The sequence below is a fragment of the Rhinolophus hipposideros genome (genome assembly GCF_964194185.1).
Source record: "Rhinolophus hipposideros genome assembly, chromosome: 22".
NCBI lineage: Eukaryota > Metazoa > Chordata > Mammalia > Chiroptera > Rhinolophidae > Rhinolophus > Rhinolophus hipposideros.
The window spans coordinates 25,089,180-25,103,525 of NC_138068.1; the positions used below are offsets into that span (position 1 = coordinate 25,089,180).

The window sequence follows — 14,346 nt, forward strand, 5'->3', positions numbered from 1 at the left end:
TTTAAAAAACTGGAGACAAACTATATCTTGATAAAGTTGTTTTTTTGAAAAACTGGGACAGGATGTAAACTTGAGATTTTTAAAAAACAAATAACTGCTTAAAAAAAAACCAAATAACTACTGAGAACTTACTATTACAGTATTTGATAACATAAAGATACCAGCACCAATGGTGTAGGTGTGGGGAAGATTTGAAAAAATATGACATGTGAACATCTTAATGTCTGTTAGTGGAAATTACTGCAAATGGTTATGTGCATGTGACAATATTTATGGTTTCAAAGCACTAAACAATTCCATATTGTTAAATTGGAATGGTGGGAACTTGAGCGTCTATTTTATTATTTTCTGTAAGTTTGGACTATTTCATAATTTACATTTTGAAATAAGCAAAAATGGCAGGATACATGAAGTAAAAATAGTGAATGTTGATAATTGTTGAAGTTGGGTGATGGGTATATAGGGGCTCATTATACTGCTCTTTTCTTTTGTAAGTTTGACATTTTTGTATAGGTTTGAAATTTTCCATAATAAGGTTTTATTAAAAAGTAAAAATTAAGACTTTATACATTTTTGTGTGTAATTTGCAGGTATACAGAAAGTTGTCTGGAAGGGCAAAACAAACTGACAAGAGATAACTCTTCCTTGTTGCCTCAGACAGGTACCATTTTTATAGCTTTCATTCACAGTTCTCAGGTTCTTAGGGTCCAGAACCCCAAGCATGTCCCTTAAGGTTTGTGGGCAGACTGAAGGGGATGAAAGATGGCAGGGAGAACACGTAAGACAGCTGCTGTCCGGGTCCAGGTAAGAACAGAATAGGGCTGCATTCCAGACAGTAGCAGTGAGAATGGAAAGGAGGGGACTGATTTAACAACTATTTAAGAGGTAGAATTGACAGGACCTGATAAGCTCCTTTGAGAACAAGAATCAACCTTTGCTTAACTGGGTTTCCCTCACAATTGAAGGGAGTGTAATTCCAAAGAGATTTCTAGTCATAGTCCTTGCTAACCGAGCTAAAAATTCACATATTTCAGTTCTAGAATACTCTATTTAATCAATGAGTGAATGACTGATGCAATTCCCTTCCTTTCTGTTCAGAGCAACTAAGAACGTGACTCTCTTTATAGGTTCGGTTATCAATTAAGAGAACCAATCAGTACATTTATTTTTTATTTTATTGTTGCCTAACAGGATTTCTGTCACTTGCAACCAAGAGTTCTAACTAAACATCACACATACACAAACATTTGCATACAATTTGGGTATTCACATATCTCCTCCCTTCCCCCAAGTTCTTGGGCTCCAAGGCCTTCAGATTTCGAGTGAGGTCTATCTAAAGTGAATATCCATTGACAGTACTCCCTGCTTAATAACCCTCTGTGAGCTCTCACAGCTTGCTGTGTGTGACTGATCAGCCTCCCCAACCTAGATAGTTCTCCCAGCACCCGAGTGCTCCCAAGGTCACTGCACTAACCATAGCACACGGTACTTGTCTGTGGTATATGACGCGCCTGTACTCAGTTCCTGGCAAGCTCCTCCTAGCCTAAGGCTGTAGCTGAAGCTTTCAACAGCCAGGTCAGCTTTGATGAGAGAAACCTCTTCTGCTCCTTCACTTCCCTGGGGATTCTCTATGACTTCATGAAGAAGGAAGACAGATGACAGAGGGAGGGCTTCCCACTCCCTGAATCTAACCCATTACTTACAAATCAACTCCAAGGAGCCTCAGAAATCGCAGTGTGTAAAGGGTCCTGACCCAGAAACTTCAGGACCTGCCCCAGGACACGGTAAAGCCTTTTGGCCTGTGCAGTACTCCCGCTATGGGCATTGAGCAAAGTTTTTAGAGAGCATGGAATTTTTTAAATTCCCTAAGGACAAATTCTAGGGTCTAAAAAAAATTCAAGATTATCAGAAGTCATTAACATAAAGAAAAATAAATCATCGAGGCACATCTAGTATACTGATACTCCTGTGACATCGCCTCGCTAGTAGAGCTGGCCCTGAATCTGCCCTTGCTGTTAACCCTTGGTTACCTAGTCCCTGGAGGAGGGAGACAGGGGACTTGCCCAAAGGAGAAGTCAGCAGGCCCGTCGCTCAGGTGGTTCGGCTGGGAGCACATTCTACTCTTTGCGGTGTTTAGGATGCAAAGCTCTGGCTGCGACGGTACAGAGAAGGGACGATGAATTTGGGAGGCTGGAGGGATGAGGGAATCAAAATACTTAAGTCCCAAGGACTGGGAGATGGGTGAAAAGACCGGGCTTGCTTTAGGCTGTATCCCGTGTAAATTCACAGTCAAGGAGTTCAGAGCTGGCGGGCAAGGAAGAGCTAAAGGAGCGGGGCTGAAGGTGAGGTCAGGGTAAAGACCCGGGTTTGGGAGCCCTCGCCCAGCAGGAAACAGTTCTTAAAGACGGCCTTGGAGGTGCCTGCTCATTACCAGCCTCGGAGGTTCTTTGCTTCCCTCGCTGCCCCTGTCCCAGAGAGGGGCGAAAGCGCGGGTGCGGCGTGTGGTTGGGATGGTCTCTTCTGGTCCTTGAAGACAGCGTCCCTTGGTGTCGGAGCATTCAACCTCCACTCTCAGAAAGACCGCTGCATTCGGGCGCAGAGGTCCGCACCATTTTCCTCTCTTCCAGCGCCCCGCGCCCCAGGATGCTCATCCGGAACAAGGGCAGTCTGCTCCCCGGGCGTCTGAGCCAAGACTCCCGGCGCCCGGAGCGCCCTACCCGCCCCGAAGGCGCTGAAGCTGTCATCGCCGGACGCGGCGCGCGCCGGTGCCCCAGCGCTGCCTTTCCCGGGCTCACAGGCCGAGCCGTCCCCTTCCGCCGCCCCCCGGAAGTGCCTGCAACTCGAGGAGAAGGGCCTTCCGCGGGCCGCGAGGGGACCTGGGCTCACCATGGCGGCCTCCTTGGCGGGGAAGAAGATCGTGTTTGTCACGGGGAACGCCAAGAAGCTGGAGGAGGTGCCGGGACGATGTGGGAGGCCGGCCAGGAGGTGGGGGGCGGGCTGGGGGTGGGGGTAGCCTGTGGCCGGGCCAGCTGGGGATAGGGTGGAGAGAAGGGCCATCCAGGCGGAGGGGAGCTCGCGGGAGGAGGCGCCGAGTGGGAACGGAGAGCCGGGCCCGCCGGGTTGGGTCAGACCCGGGTGTGTGAAAGGAGTTGGACTGCGCGGAGTGGGACGGTTGCGTGTGCCGAGTGGGGCGGCTGGGGGCACAGGGCTTGTGAGCTCATGGGGCTGGGGGAGCCGAAGGAGTGGCGGGTGTCTTAGCATCTGTCTCAAAGGGCACTTATTGAGCTAGACTCCAAACCCAGACCCCCGACCCTCTATTAGAGCTAATCCAGAACGCGCTGCTGGCCCGGGGGTGGCAGGGTCGGTGCAGGGCGTGAGACAGGCATCCAACCTGAGCTGTCTACGGCCCATCACCGTCCTGAAATGTGGTCCTCAGCCTCTCCCAGCCTCTTTCCGCATCTTTGAAATGATGAGATGATGAGAGGAGGAGTGAAGGAGACAGTGCATCCGAAGTTCCTGCCTACATGAACTTTGTGGTTAGCTGTGAGGATTCTGGAGGTTGAGGGAACGTCGTTGGCTGCAAATAATAGAGACACCAGGAGTTCATATAAACCAGCAACTGACTCTTGTGCAAGTACAATGTGACGGTGTCCCACAGGACTTGAGTCTCTCTAGGGGCTGTCCTGTCCGTGTAGTTCTCTCTGGATGATCATCCCTTTTCCTACTTGGCTTTTTCTGCTTCCTTTACTCGTCGTGGAGGAGGCATTGAGACTTCTGCCAGACACTAGCTCTGATTGGCCTTGCTTGGGTCAAGGGTTTGTCCCTGCTGGGTCAGCCATGGCCAAGCAGGTGGGGTCCTGTGTCGGGAATCAGTATGACACCCACTAGGTATGTCTGAGGCAGACCAGTGGGGTGCAGTCATTAGGGGACCCTTCATTTGTCTACAGCAAAGGGACTGATGGCACTTCTGTGTCAGGACAGGGTGGCCTGCGGTGCCAGAGCCCTATGCTGATAAAAGCTGGCCTAGAACAGGGAATCTTAACTCCATCATCTCATGATACCCCATTGGCAGATTGATGAAGCCTATGGACCCTTTCTCAGAAAAATAGTTTTAAATGTACAAAAGAAAATCACAGTTACAAAGGAAATTGTTGAAGTAGAAGTTTCAAAATATTACAATTATTTGTGATCAGTTACATCTATTTTATTAATATATGAAAGGATTCAATCTAGCAGTCTGTGTAATTACCATAATTTTAAAATAGTGAGGATTGTAAATGCTATTTTGAGATATTTGCTATAACTGTAAAGGGATATGACAACATCTGTGATTTTAATAGGTGTAAATGTCCCAGGAACTGCTAATGCTACTTTGGCTTGTTTTCTATATCCACCATTGAAAGAGATGCTAAATTTCAGCTAGTGGTTACTGAAAATAAAGAGGAATTATTTTCCCCATCCCAAGTTCACAAGTTATTTTTTCCCCAAGTTCACAGACCTCCTGGATTCTGGGTAACACCTAATAGAGGATTCCTGGCCTAGGAAGATAGGTAGGGTTTCTGGGAGCATTGAGAAGGGAAGAGCGTGTTCTGAATGGGCGGTTAGCATGAACAGAGACCTGAAGTAGGAGAGTGAGATGAGGCAGCTGACCTGAAGGATGGGGTGAGGCTCATGTCCTACCATGGTAAGTTTTATGGGACTGGCAGGAGAGTTACCTGATGAAAATGGTGGATGACAGTTTGTGTAGTAATGGGGAATCGTTAACACATGGTGATAAATGTTCTTTCATTTTGGAACAGGTCATTCAGATTCTGGGAGATAAGTTTCCGTGTATTTTGGTGGCACAGAAAATTGACCGTATGTCTCTTGTTTTGTTTTATTTTTAAAAGATGGTTCAATTCCACTGTCTGCTCGTGACCTGACTCTCTGTGTGTCTGTTTCCCCAATAAGTGCCGGAGTACCAGGGAGAGCCTGACGAGATTTCCATACAGAAGTGTAAGGAAGCAGCTCGCCAGGTGCTTGCTCTGCACGTGTCCTGTACTCACGTCTCTTGTCCTTGTGACTCTGGGGCCTGTACCTGCTGGGAATGAGTGGAGAACAATAGGGTGGGCACAGTTTAGGACCTGCCCAGGCCTAGCTAGTCGGGGGTCGGTTCACATTGGCCTTGGAATACTGCCTTTCTTTCTCAGTCGTGACTGCATAGCATCTCCCCAGACCACCGCGTACATAATCCTCTTTCCCCAATTCCCCGATACATACATTCCAGCCCCTGCATTCTCCCCACACATATCCACTCCTGCAGTCATGTCTCTGGGACTGAGAAAGAGCACTTTCTGAAGGATCGGGCTGCTTAGGTATGAATCCCAGCTCTCCTGTTGCTGTGCCTGGAGTGGGCTTTACAACCTGCCAAGGCTTTGGTGTCCCTATCTCTAAAATGAAGATAAGAGATTAGACAAGGGCTGTCCCCATAGCAGGTGGACCTCTACCTGCTAACTGTGGGCCTGGTCCCAGCCTGGGTGGCCCGGGAATTCAGGGCTGCGGCAGGGCCTGTTGCTCGTGGCAGGTCTCAGGGCTGCATTTCCTTGCGCTGCAGGTGCAGGGGCCTGTACTGGTGGAGGACACGTGTCTGTGTTTCAACGCCCTCGGGGGCCTCCCTGGCCCCTACATGTGAGTGCTCCCCCACCCCCTTGCAGGGCCCTGTCCACAGAATCACCTGAACTTGGAAATGATTGGTTACTTGACGTTGCCGGTCATTCACTGTCTTGGCATGAACACCAATTTTTTTCAGATTGTCCTGAAGGAGGATTAGGGATGGGAGAGAGGCATGCCTTTCTTTTGTAAAGTGTGAGAATGTGATTGTGTAAGTGGAGATGGACAAGGGGAACCCACGTGTTGGAGAGGTACATTCATGGGCAGATCAATTTTAGGAAAGAGGAAATAAGGAAGTTGAGATCCGAAAATGGATTTCCTTAAAACTATCCAGTGCCCTGGAACCCCTTAGAAGATTCATGTGTATCTCTAGGGTACAAATACCCCTATTTGAATACCCGTTGCTGGGTCTTGGATATCTATCTTTAACTTTTGGGTTGCCGATGTGCTTGCCAAGGCCATAGCACTTACAGTATGCATTGCTCCATATCCTCACCAGAACTGAGTATTACGACTTTTTAATATTTGCAATATTGCGAGTGTGAGATGTTATCACATGTGGTTTTAATTTGCATTTCCCTAATTACCAGTTAGGTTGAGGCCTTCGTTTACAATTTAATTATTGATTCTTCTGTGCATTGCCTGTTTGCCTCCATTTCCTTTTTCCTATTGGATGATTTCTCTTCATTTTGAGTTGAGACATTCTTTATCATATCCCATTGGCTGTCCCAGGGCTCTAATCCCTGGGACGGTTGGGGGGCGGGGCGAAACCCAGAGAAGAAGGTGGTTGGAAGATCCATCTGCTCCTGGTGTCTGACTCGCCTTTATTTGTCTTGCAGAAAATGGTTTCTGGAGAAGTTAAAGCCTGAAGGTATTATCCCCTTTATTTCTTCCTTTAGATTTTTTTGGGAATTGAGGATCCAGAGGTGGTCTAGGGGAGAAGCCCCAACTAGTAATCAGGAATCTCAGGTTCCAGCCCCTACCATGGAGCCTCTCCGTTCACCTCAATTTCCCCACCTATGACCTGCAGCTTACACTTTCCCTGCACACCTGGGTCCAGGGAGTGCTGAGATATGGGAGGAGTGGATGGGAAAGGGGTGGTAGGAGCTGTGAGTTTGAGGGACAAAGGGACTGTAGTTGCTTGTGGCTGAGACGACTGGCCTTACTGACTGCTTTCCCGTCCTTGCTCAGCCAGGCCTGGCCTGGGGGGTGGAGGGCTTTCTCTCCTGGGCTCCAGCAATGCATACCCTGTCACCCACAATTGCAAGCAAAAAGTTCCCTCTTTATGTGCTTCTAAAAGCACTTCACATTGGGCGGCTGGTTAGCTCAGTTGGTTAGAGTGCGGTGCTCTTAACAACACAGTTGCGGGTTCCATCCCGGCGTGGACCACTGCGAGCTGCGCCCTCCACAGCTAGATTGAAACAGCTACTTGACTTGGAGCTGATGGGTCCTGGAAAAACACTTGAAATAAATAAAAGTTTAAAAACAAAAACAAAATTAACGAGCACGTCAAACAATACTAGAAAAGAATAATGAACCCCCTGTCCCCATCACCCAACTTCAAGGATTAAAGTCCCTATCTGATGATGTGTATAAGCCTCCCAATTTGGCATGTTCGCGCCCAATCCAGAATTGGGCCTCGGGATGGGGAGTACGGCTGGTCAGCACTGACTGCGCTGAGCCCTCACTGCATCCCATCCGCAGGTCTCCACCAACTTCTGGCCGGGTTCGAGGACAAGTCAGCCTATGCACTCTGCACATTCGCACTCAGCACTGGGGACCCAAGTGAGCCCGTGCGCCTGTTTAGGGGCCGGACCTCGGTGCGTACCCACTCTGGTTCCCCCCGCATGCCGCCAGAGGGCGCTGCTACTCGAGCCGGCGGCCCAGGGTCTTGTGGGAAGTGGTAGAGAAGGCCCCTGGGGCCAGAATTAGTTCCCAGGACTTTGCCCAGACCCGCCCTCGGGCACACAGGCGCTGTCAATCCCGAAATCTGACCCCTGAGACTAGTGTTTCGGGGAAATCGCTTGATGGCTCACAGCTGTTGAGACCTGGTGCACCCAGCGGTCAGCACTACGTCCTCCTGAGAAGCAGACACCTCCCAAAGCTACGTCTACAGCCCAGGCTTCTCCAAGCTTGAATCTCCTTATGTACTGTTGAGGGTGCAGCTTCCCTTGAATATTTTCCAGCCTTTCCAACTTTTCATGCTCATACAGAATCTTCTTCCCCCAACTGATTTGTTCCCCAGCTGCCCTTCAGTACCCCAGGCCTACCTTAGGTTCAGCTGCTTCTCACAGGTCCACCTTCCCGACCCACCCCCGCCCCCTGCCCATCCATTCCATTTCCCTCTTGTGGCAGGAGTGTACCCTCTGGCATATCACTGCTCTGCTTTGTCCCTTTTGCTCAGGAAAAAACCCAGAGTCCCACTGTAGCCTACAAAGCCCCACCCTAGGGGCTCCACCAGGGGCTGACCACAGATGTGTATGGTGTTGCCCTGCCTAGTTAGATTTCTTATGTGCGTGCTGTAAAAAACATAAAAATTACCACCTTCCCCATTTTTAAATGTATAGTACAGTAGTGTTAACTGTATTTACACTATTGTGCAACGGAGCTCTAGAACTTTTTCATCATACAAAATAGAAACTATACCCATAGAACAACTCCCCTTTCCTCCCTCCCCCAGCCCCTGGCAACCACCATTCTACTTTCTGTTTGTAAGAGTTTGACAACTTCAGACACTATATAAGTGGAATCCTGTAGTGTTTGTCTTTTTGGGACTGGCTTATTTCACTTATAATGTCCTCAAGGGTCATCCATGTTGTAGCATATGACAGAATTTCATTTTTAAGGCTGAATAATATTCCACTATGTATATGCTACATTTTCTTTATTCGTATATCCACTGATGGACATTTAGAGTGCTTCCACCTTTTGGCTATTGTGAATAATGTTGCTATGAACATGGGTGTACAAATATATTTGAGATCCTATTTTCAGTTCTTTTCGATATATACCCAGAAGTGGATTTGCTGGATCATAATTGCCTGGTTAAATTTTTTTTTCTTTTAATTAGTTTCAGGTGTACAAAACAATGTAATAATTAGACATTTACACTCCTCACCAAGTGATAACCCCCCGCCTGGTTAAATTTTAAAAAGTGAGTTGTAGTGGTCTGCTACTTTCACAGAAATGTTCTCTCAAAAATCAGAAGTTTGAACAACCACAGGCCCTGCTATCAGGGCTGGTCTCCGCAGTCCCCACCATTCCCTATTGTCTCCCCAGCTTTTGCTGCTTCATGCACTCTGTTGCTTCCCAGCCCCCACTTTATCCAACGTGACTCTATTTTCTCATGTTCTCTCCTCACCTGAGCTCTCTGAAACCAACCACATTGTCCTTCCAGCAATACATATGCCAAGCCCTTATCTCAGGGTCTTGGCTGTGTCTTCCGCCTGGAATGTTCTTTCCCCTTTATGTGGCCAATGTTCCTTCCCTGAGGCTTTCCCTGAGCTCCTCATCCTGCTGTTCTTGAGTCCAGCCCCCTGTTTGTTCCCTTTAAGGCACCTTGTGTTTGGTAATCGTTAATTTGTTTATTGGTTTGATACCTGTTTTACTTAAGACATCCATTCTACGAGGGCAAGGCGAGACCTGCTGTGACCCCAGTACTGAGAACACTCCCTGCCTCACTGCAGATGTTCAAAACGATGTGTTAGGTGGACGTGACTCAGAGTAGTTCTGTAACTGGCCTCAGTCACACAGCTCCCCACTAGCAGAAGCAGAATTTGCCTTTGGTCTGAATGACTTGGCATTTAATGTGGCTAATCCCCGTCCTCTACTACCTCTCATATTTTTAAAATTAGTTTTTTATCTTTTTGTTATTGTTGCTTTCATGGCGACATGACATTTCGTGACACTGGACTACAATTGGTTCTCTTGGTAACATTCTCTTGTTGTAATTTGCCTGCTACAGCCAGTGTTTATTAAGCTCACTTATACACTGAACATTGTGCTAAGTAATTTCTATTATGTTATTTCACTTTATTGTTAGGCCCTCCCTTGCATCTTGAGAAATGCAGTAATAGTAGCAGACATAGGGCTTGTCTGCAAAGTTTAGGGCCCTCAGCTTCCCATTAGAAGAAAATGTTTTCTGTCATTTTTTTCACAATTGACTCCTTCAACAGGTCAGTTTGTCAAAACTGTAGAGAGGGAGGGTGGCCCCAGGGGTGTCAAGTATATGATTCCTCCCTGTCCAGCTGTGTATTTTATTTATTTGTTTAGCAAATATATGCAGGTACCGTGGACCCTTTGAAACAATCTATTTTTAGTAAATAGGATTTAACCAAATTCATAAACTCAAACTGGCCACTGCCCTCCTTCTGGTGCGTCTCCTCCAGGCCCAGTGACACACCTGTCCCCCTTTCCTCTGTCAGGGCCAGATTGTGGTACCCCGAGGCTGCCGTGACTTTGGCTGGGACCCCTGCTTTCAGCCTGATGGATACGAGCAGACGTAAGGAACCCAGTTTCTTCTGGGGGTGTGGGGTCGGGTTAGCCATGGTCTGAGCTCCGTCAGCACCCGCCCAAGCGCAGGCACGCGGATAAGGGCGTGGGCAGGCTCTGAGGACGCCGTTCCAGCTGAAGGCAGCTCTGCGGGGGTGGACGCAAGGAATCTGGATGGCTCAGTCCATGGTGGGGGAGGGGCCAGGCGAAGCTGGGCACCCTGGGCTTGGGCCCCAGCCCACTGCAGAGCAGCTGTGTGATTTCGGTGCCTCCCCTCTGACTTTGGCTTGACAGTATATACCTGACAGTTCTGTAGGATCGTCTGACTCCCCCCATCTAGTTGGGAAAAATGGTAACACTTTTGCAGCCTTCGGTAGGCACCACATTAACCCCCTGCAGTGGCGAGTGTTCTCAATATTCGACACTAACACCCCCCCCCCCCCCCCCCCCGTTATTTACACAGGACGTGTTGACCATTATTGGAGTCAGGTTCTCCAGGCTGGGAGTGAAGGGCCTTAGGGAGTGTGGCCTGAGGCCTTACAATAGCCAGACAGGGCTGAGGACAACAGGAAAGCGCACTGTCCCAGAATGCTCTTTGGTGACAGGGGTGTCCTACATCTGTGCTGTCCAGTGCAGTAGCAATCAGCCAGATGTGGCTGTGGAGCATTTAAAATGGGGTAGGGCGACTGAGGCACTGAAATTCTTTTTATTCATTTGTGATTGATTTCAATTTAAGTGGCCACATGTGGCTAGTGGCCACATACTGGACAGCACAGATCTGAAATCCACCACTGGGGTGTGGGATTCTCACCGCACTGGAGTCCTGGCATGGAGGACAGGCCGCTGGCTGCTGTCCCACGCTGCTCCCCCACAGTGCTGTGTTTGCTCTGTCAGGCCCCACTGCTTCCTGTCAACAGATGACAAAGCTGATCAAACATGCAGCTCATCCCCCTGTCCTTGGCTTCCCTTGATTACTTTTGGAGATACTGGATCAAGTTTAATATCCTTCCACACTCATTAATGTGGGTTTCTACCTATAGGAGAATTTAAAACTATCTGATTTTTAAGACATTAACTCTGGCTGCCAGGAGCTGGTAGCCCCACTACCCTTTCTTGGAAACTCCTTGAACTTTGGGCTCCGGGTTGGGGTGGAGAGTGCACACCCTCCCTGATCTGGCCTCCCTCCGCTCTGAGCTGCTGCTGTTGCCCCTTAGGTATGCAGAGATGCCCAAAGCTGAGAAGAATGCCATCTCCCATCGCTTCCGGGCCCTTCGGGAGCTGCAGGAATACTTTGGCGGCCTGACTCCCAGGACGGGTGATGAGCACACTGGCTAGGGATCTGGGGAAGGCTAGCCTGAAACCTCCCCCATCAGGCAGGCACCCCTCCAAGTCCGTCCTTCAGGGGTACCACTTCCTGGGAGTGTTGAGACTTGACAGCCTCACTAGTCTGGAGGAGCAGCTGGCTCTGTTGGAGAGGCTTTGGGCAAGGGACACCAACCGTTGTCTTCCCCTTGGGGATTCAGTGGCCTCTCCTACAACCTCCAGCCTGGGATCCTGAAAGGCCTTTGAGTGTTAAACTGGCCTTGTCAGGATTGAGAGTTTGAGAAAGAACCACACAGTCTTAGCGTTTTTAAAATACAGCAAATAAAGATTCTGGAAGGCACTACAAAATAAACTGGATGTATCTGCTTTGAAACCTGCCCAGGGCAGGTGTCTGTCTCCTGTTCCCTTTGGCAGAAGCAGGGAACCTCTCAGGTTGGGGAAGAGGCATGGGGGGGCGGTCGGGGGATCAAAGGCAGCGCTGTGTCCGAGGGTGTTCACATGCCTTTGCTGGCTGGAGTGCTGTGGCTTTCTTTTTGTTCTTCAAGTCTTGATTGTGGGTTGACCTTTTCCATGCCAGATCCATGCTGCTCACCCAACTGTCAAGTGATACCACTGCCCAGCTGGCCTCCATGGTGGTTACCGGGTTGGGGGCGAGTTGTGCTTTTGCTTGGTGTAGTTATATGTACTTTAGAGCAGCTCAAACATTAGCTTGTGATGATAACGTCAAGTTCGTTTTTATGGCGGGACCAGGATGGAGTCCCTGACCCCGGTTCGGTTGACATGCCCTGGGCCCTCCCATCCCCTCAGGAGGCCCAGCTCAGCTGCCCCCGGCCCCCACTGTGCCCTGTGAAGCCGTCCTGTGGGAGGGACTTTGGGAGCCTGGGGTGGCTCCCTTGCCTTTCCTGCAGCTGTGTCTCCGGTGCGGAGAAGGTGCCCAGCCCTGAGGATGTTCGGAAAAGCTAGTGCACAGCAGGTGGGGGTGGGGTGGTGTCTTCCAAGCTAACAGGTCACTCCAGCTCTGGAGAACGTCCCCTCCAGGTCCTGTTCCTCTGCTAGCAGCACTGCCTGGGGCCTCGGTTTAGCCCTTGTTTTCTCCCCTAAACTGCATCAGTGCCTGTGGGTGAGGACAGACATCATTCCTTTGCTCCCCTCTTGCCTGTGAGGCCCAGCCGGGTTATTTCCCCAGGAAGCCACCATGGGTGAGCCCAGCCTCCTGAGTTGTCTCCTTAGTGATGAGTGGTGTTTGCCTGGGGCTGACGTGGGGTGCTAGGGGCCTGCCTGCTCCTCATCTGGTGATTCTGGACGTGGCCGCCCACAGAGGACACTCAGGCTACAGGGGAGGGGGCCCCAAAGAAGGGTCACATGCCCCATGAGTGGGGTGGATACATGCAGCTTGGGCCAGGGCAGCCCTCTGTTTGCTACTTAGCTCCATCCCCCGAGTTCTGTCCTGGGTGCACAGGAAATTTTGTCCCCCTTTTTTAACTTTACCCATCCCCACAAACAGCACTGCTCGGTTGAAGGGTAAGGTGTCTAGATGTGCATGCACCCCAGTCTCCACTTCTCTTATTAGTGCATGAGGGCTCCCCTATCTCTCAATTCACCATCCATCCAGCCTTCTGATTTTTGTCAATCTCCCAAGCAGAAGATGCCATCTCAATTGTTGGGTTACGTTTCTAGACTACGGACGGGTTTGAGCATCTCTTGCCATCCCTGTTATTGTTTTGCCCCCTCTCCCATTCAGCCTCTGCCTCTTTTCTATCAGAGTCACTGTCTGCGTTGGTTTGCAGCAATTCTTTGTACATCTAGATATTAGTCCTTTTTCAGTTTTAGATGTAGCAGACCTACAGTCCTTTCATCTGTTCCCTCGGTCTGTGGTGTATTTGTCAAGACAAAGTCCTGCACGGTGATTGATGGGATGCCTGTGAGCCAGCCGTTCTGCCTACCACCGCTGCTTCCCGGCATCCGATCTGTAGTCCTTGCTGCCTCCTGCCACTGTCGTGGACCCTGGCCAACCACCAAATGACCAAGCCACAAACATGGCGCCTTCTCCACTCCATCAAACCAGTCCCTACACACATCCTGCCATCTGGTTTCTTCCACGTCCATCTTCACTGGCACTGCCATGGTGCAGTGTACAGTCCCTGCTGCACGCCACGCCCCCTACATACGAGGCTGGACAACTAAGTTTGCAAACTCATCCTAGAAAAAATGCTACCCACCTCATTGCTGAATATCACTGCGCTCACCTTCGAAGTCCTCCCCTTGGGCAGCTGTGCACTGACGCCAGTGCCTAGTCCACCCTGCAAAGCAATTGTGGAACTCTTTCTGGAATGGCCATCAGAGCTGTCGTATTACCCTTGATGTCCTGAATGTCATCAAAATGTCTTCCTTTCAATATTTCTTGTATCTTTGGGTAAAGAAAGAAGTCATTGGGGGCCAGACCAGGTGAGTAGGGAGGATGTTCCAATAGTTATTTGTTTACTGGCTACAAACTCCCTCACAGACAGTGCTGTGTGAGCTGGCGCATTGTCGTGATGCAAGAGCCATGAATTGGCGAAAAGTTCAGGTCGTCTAACTTTTTTCATGCAGCCTTTTCAGCACTTCCAAATAATAAACTTGGTGAACCGTTTGTCCAGTTGGTACAAATTCATAATAATCCCTCTGATATCAAAGAGGTTAGCAACAACATTGCAACAAGTTCGGGAACTTGTCACACCTTGTACAAATTCTAGAATCCAGCCAACAGACTGACCTACATAAACCTGTTTTCAATCTCTGGTCAGGCTGCTCTGTAGCTGCCTCAGTGTTAGGGCCCTTCCCTGTCAGCCTGCTGATCTCTCCACACCAGCCACGCTCTTCACTGGCCAAGTCCTCTAAGGGCTC

General features: G+C 49.5%; 1 protein-coding gene across 6 annotated transcripts; it reads left to right on the forward strand.

Moving 5' to 3' along the window:
• The first annotated feature begins 1,136 nt into the window (after positions 1-1,136).
• Positions 1,137-14,096, forward strand: ITPA (inosine triphosphatase). 6 transcript variants are annotated; one of them, XM_081033923.1, is made up of 9 exons: positions 2,775-2,985; positions 3,762-3,849; positions 4,800-4,857; positions 4,951-5,015; positions 5,594-5,667; positions 6,489-6,520; positions 7,354-7,469; positions 10,074-10,150; positions 11,355-14,092. In XM_081033923.1, exons 1-9 carry the CDS (start codon positions 2,888-2,890, stop codon positions 11,473-11,475), a joined length of 729 nt encoding a protein of 242 aa, XP_080890049.1. In that variant the 5' UTR covers positions 2,775-2,887; the 3' UTR covers positions 11,476-14,092. The 6 variants fall into 6 exon arrangements, with proteins under 6 accessions (XP_080890044.1, XP_080890045.1, XP_080890049.1 ...); XM_081033918.1 differs by lacking the exon at positions 3,762-3,849 and having other exon boundaries at positions 1,137-2,985; positions 13,288-14,096; XM_081033919.1 differs by lacking the exon at positions 3,762-3,849 and having other exon boundaries at positions 1,137-2,985.
• Positions 14,097-14,346: the final 250 nt, after the last annotated feature.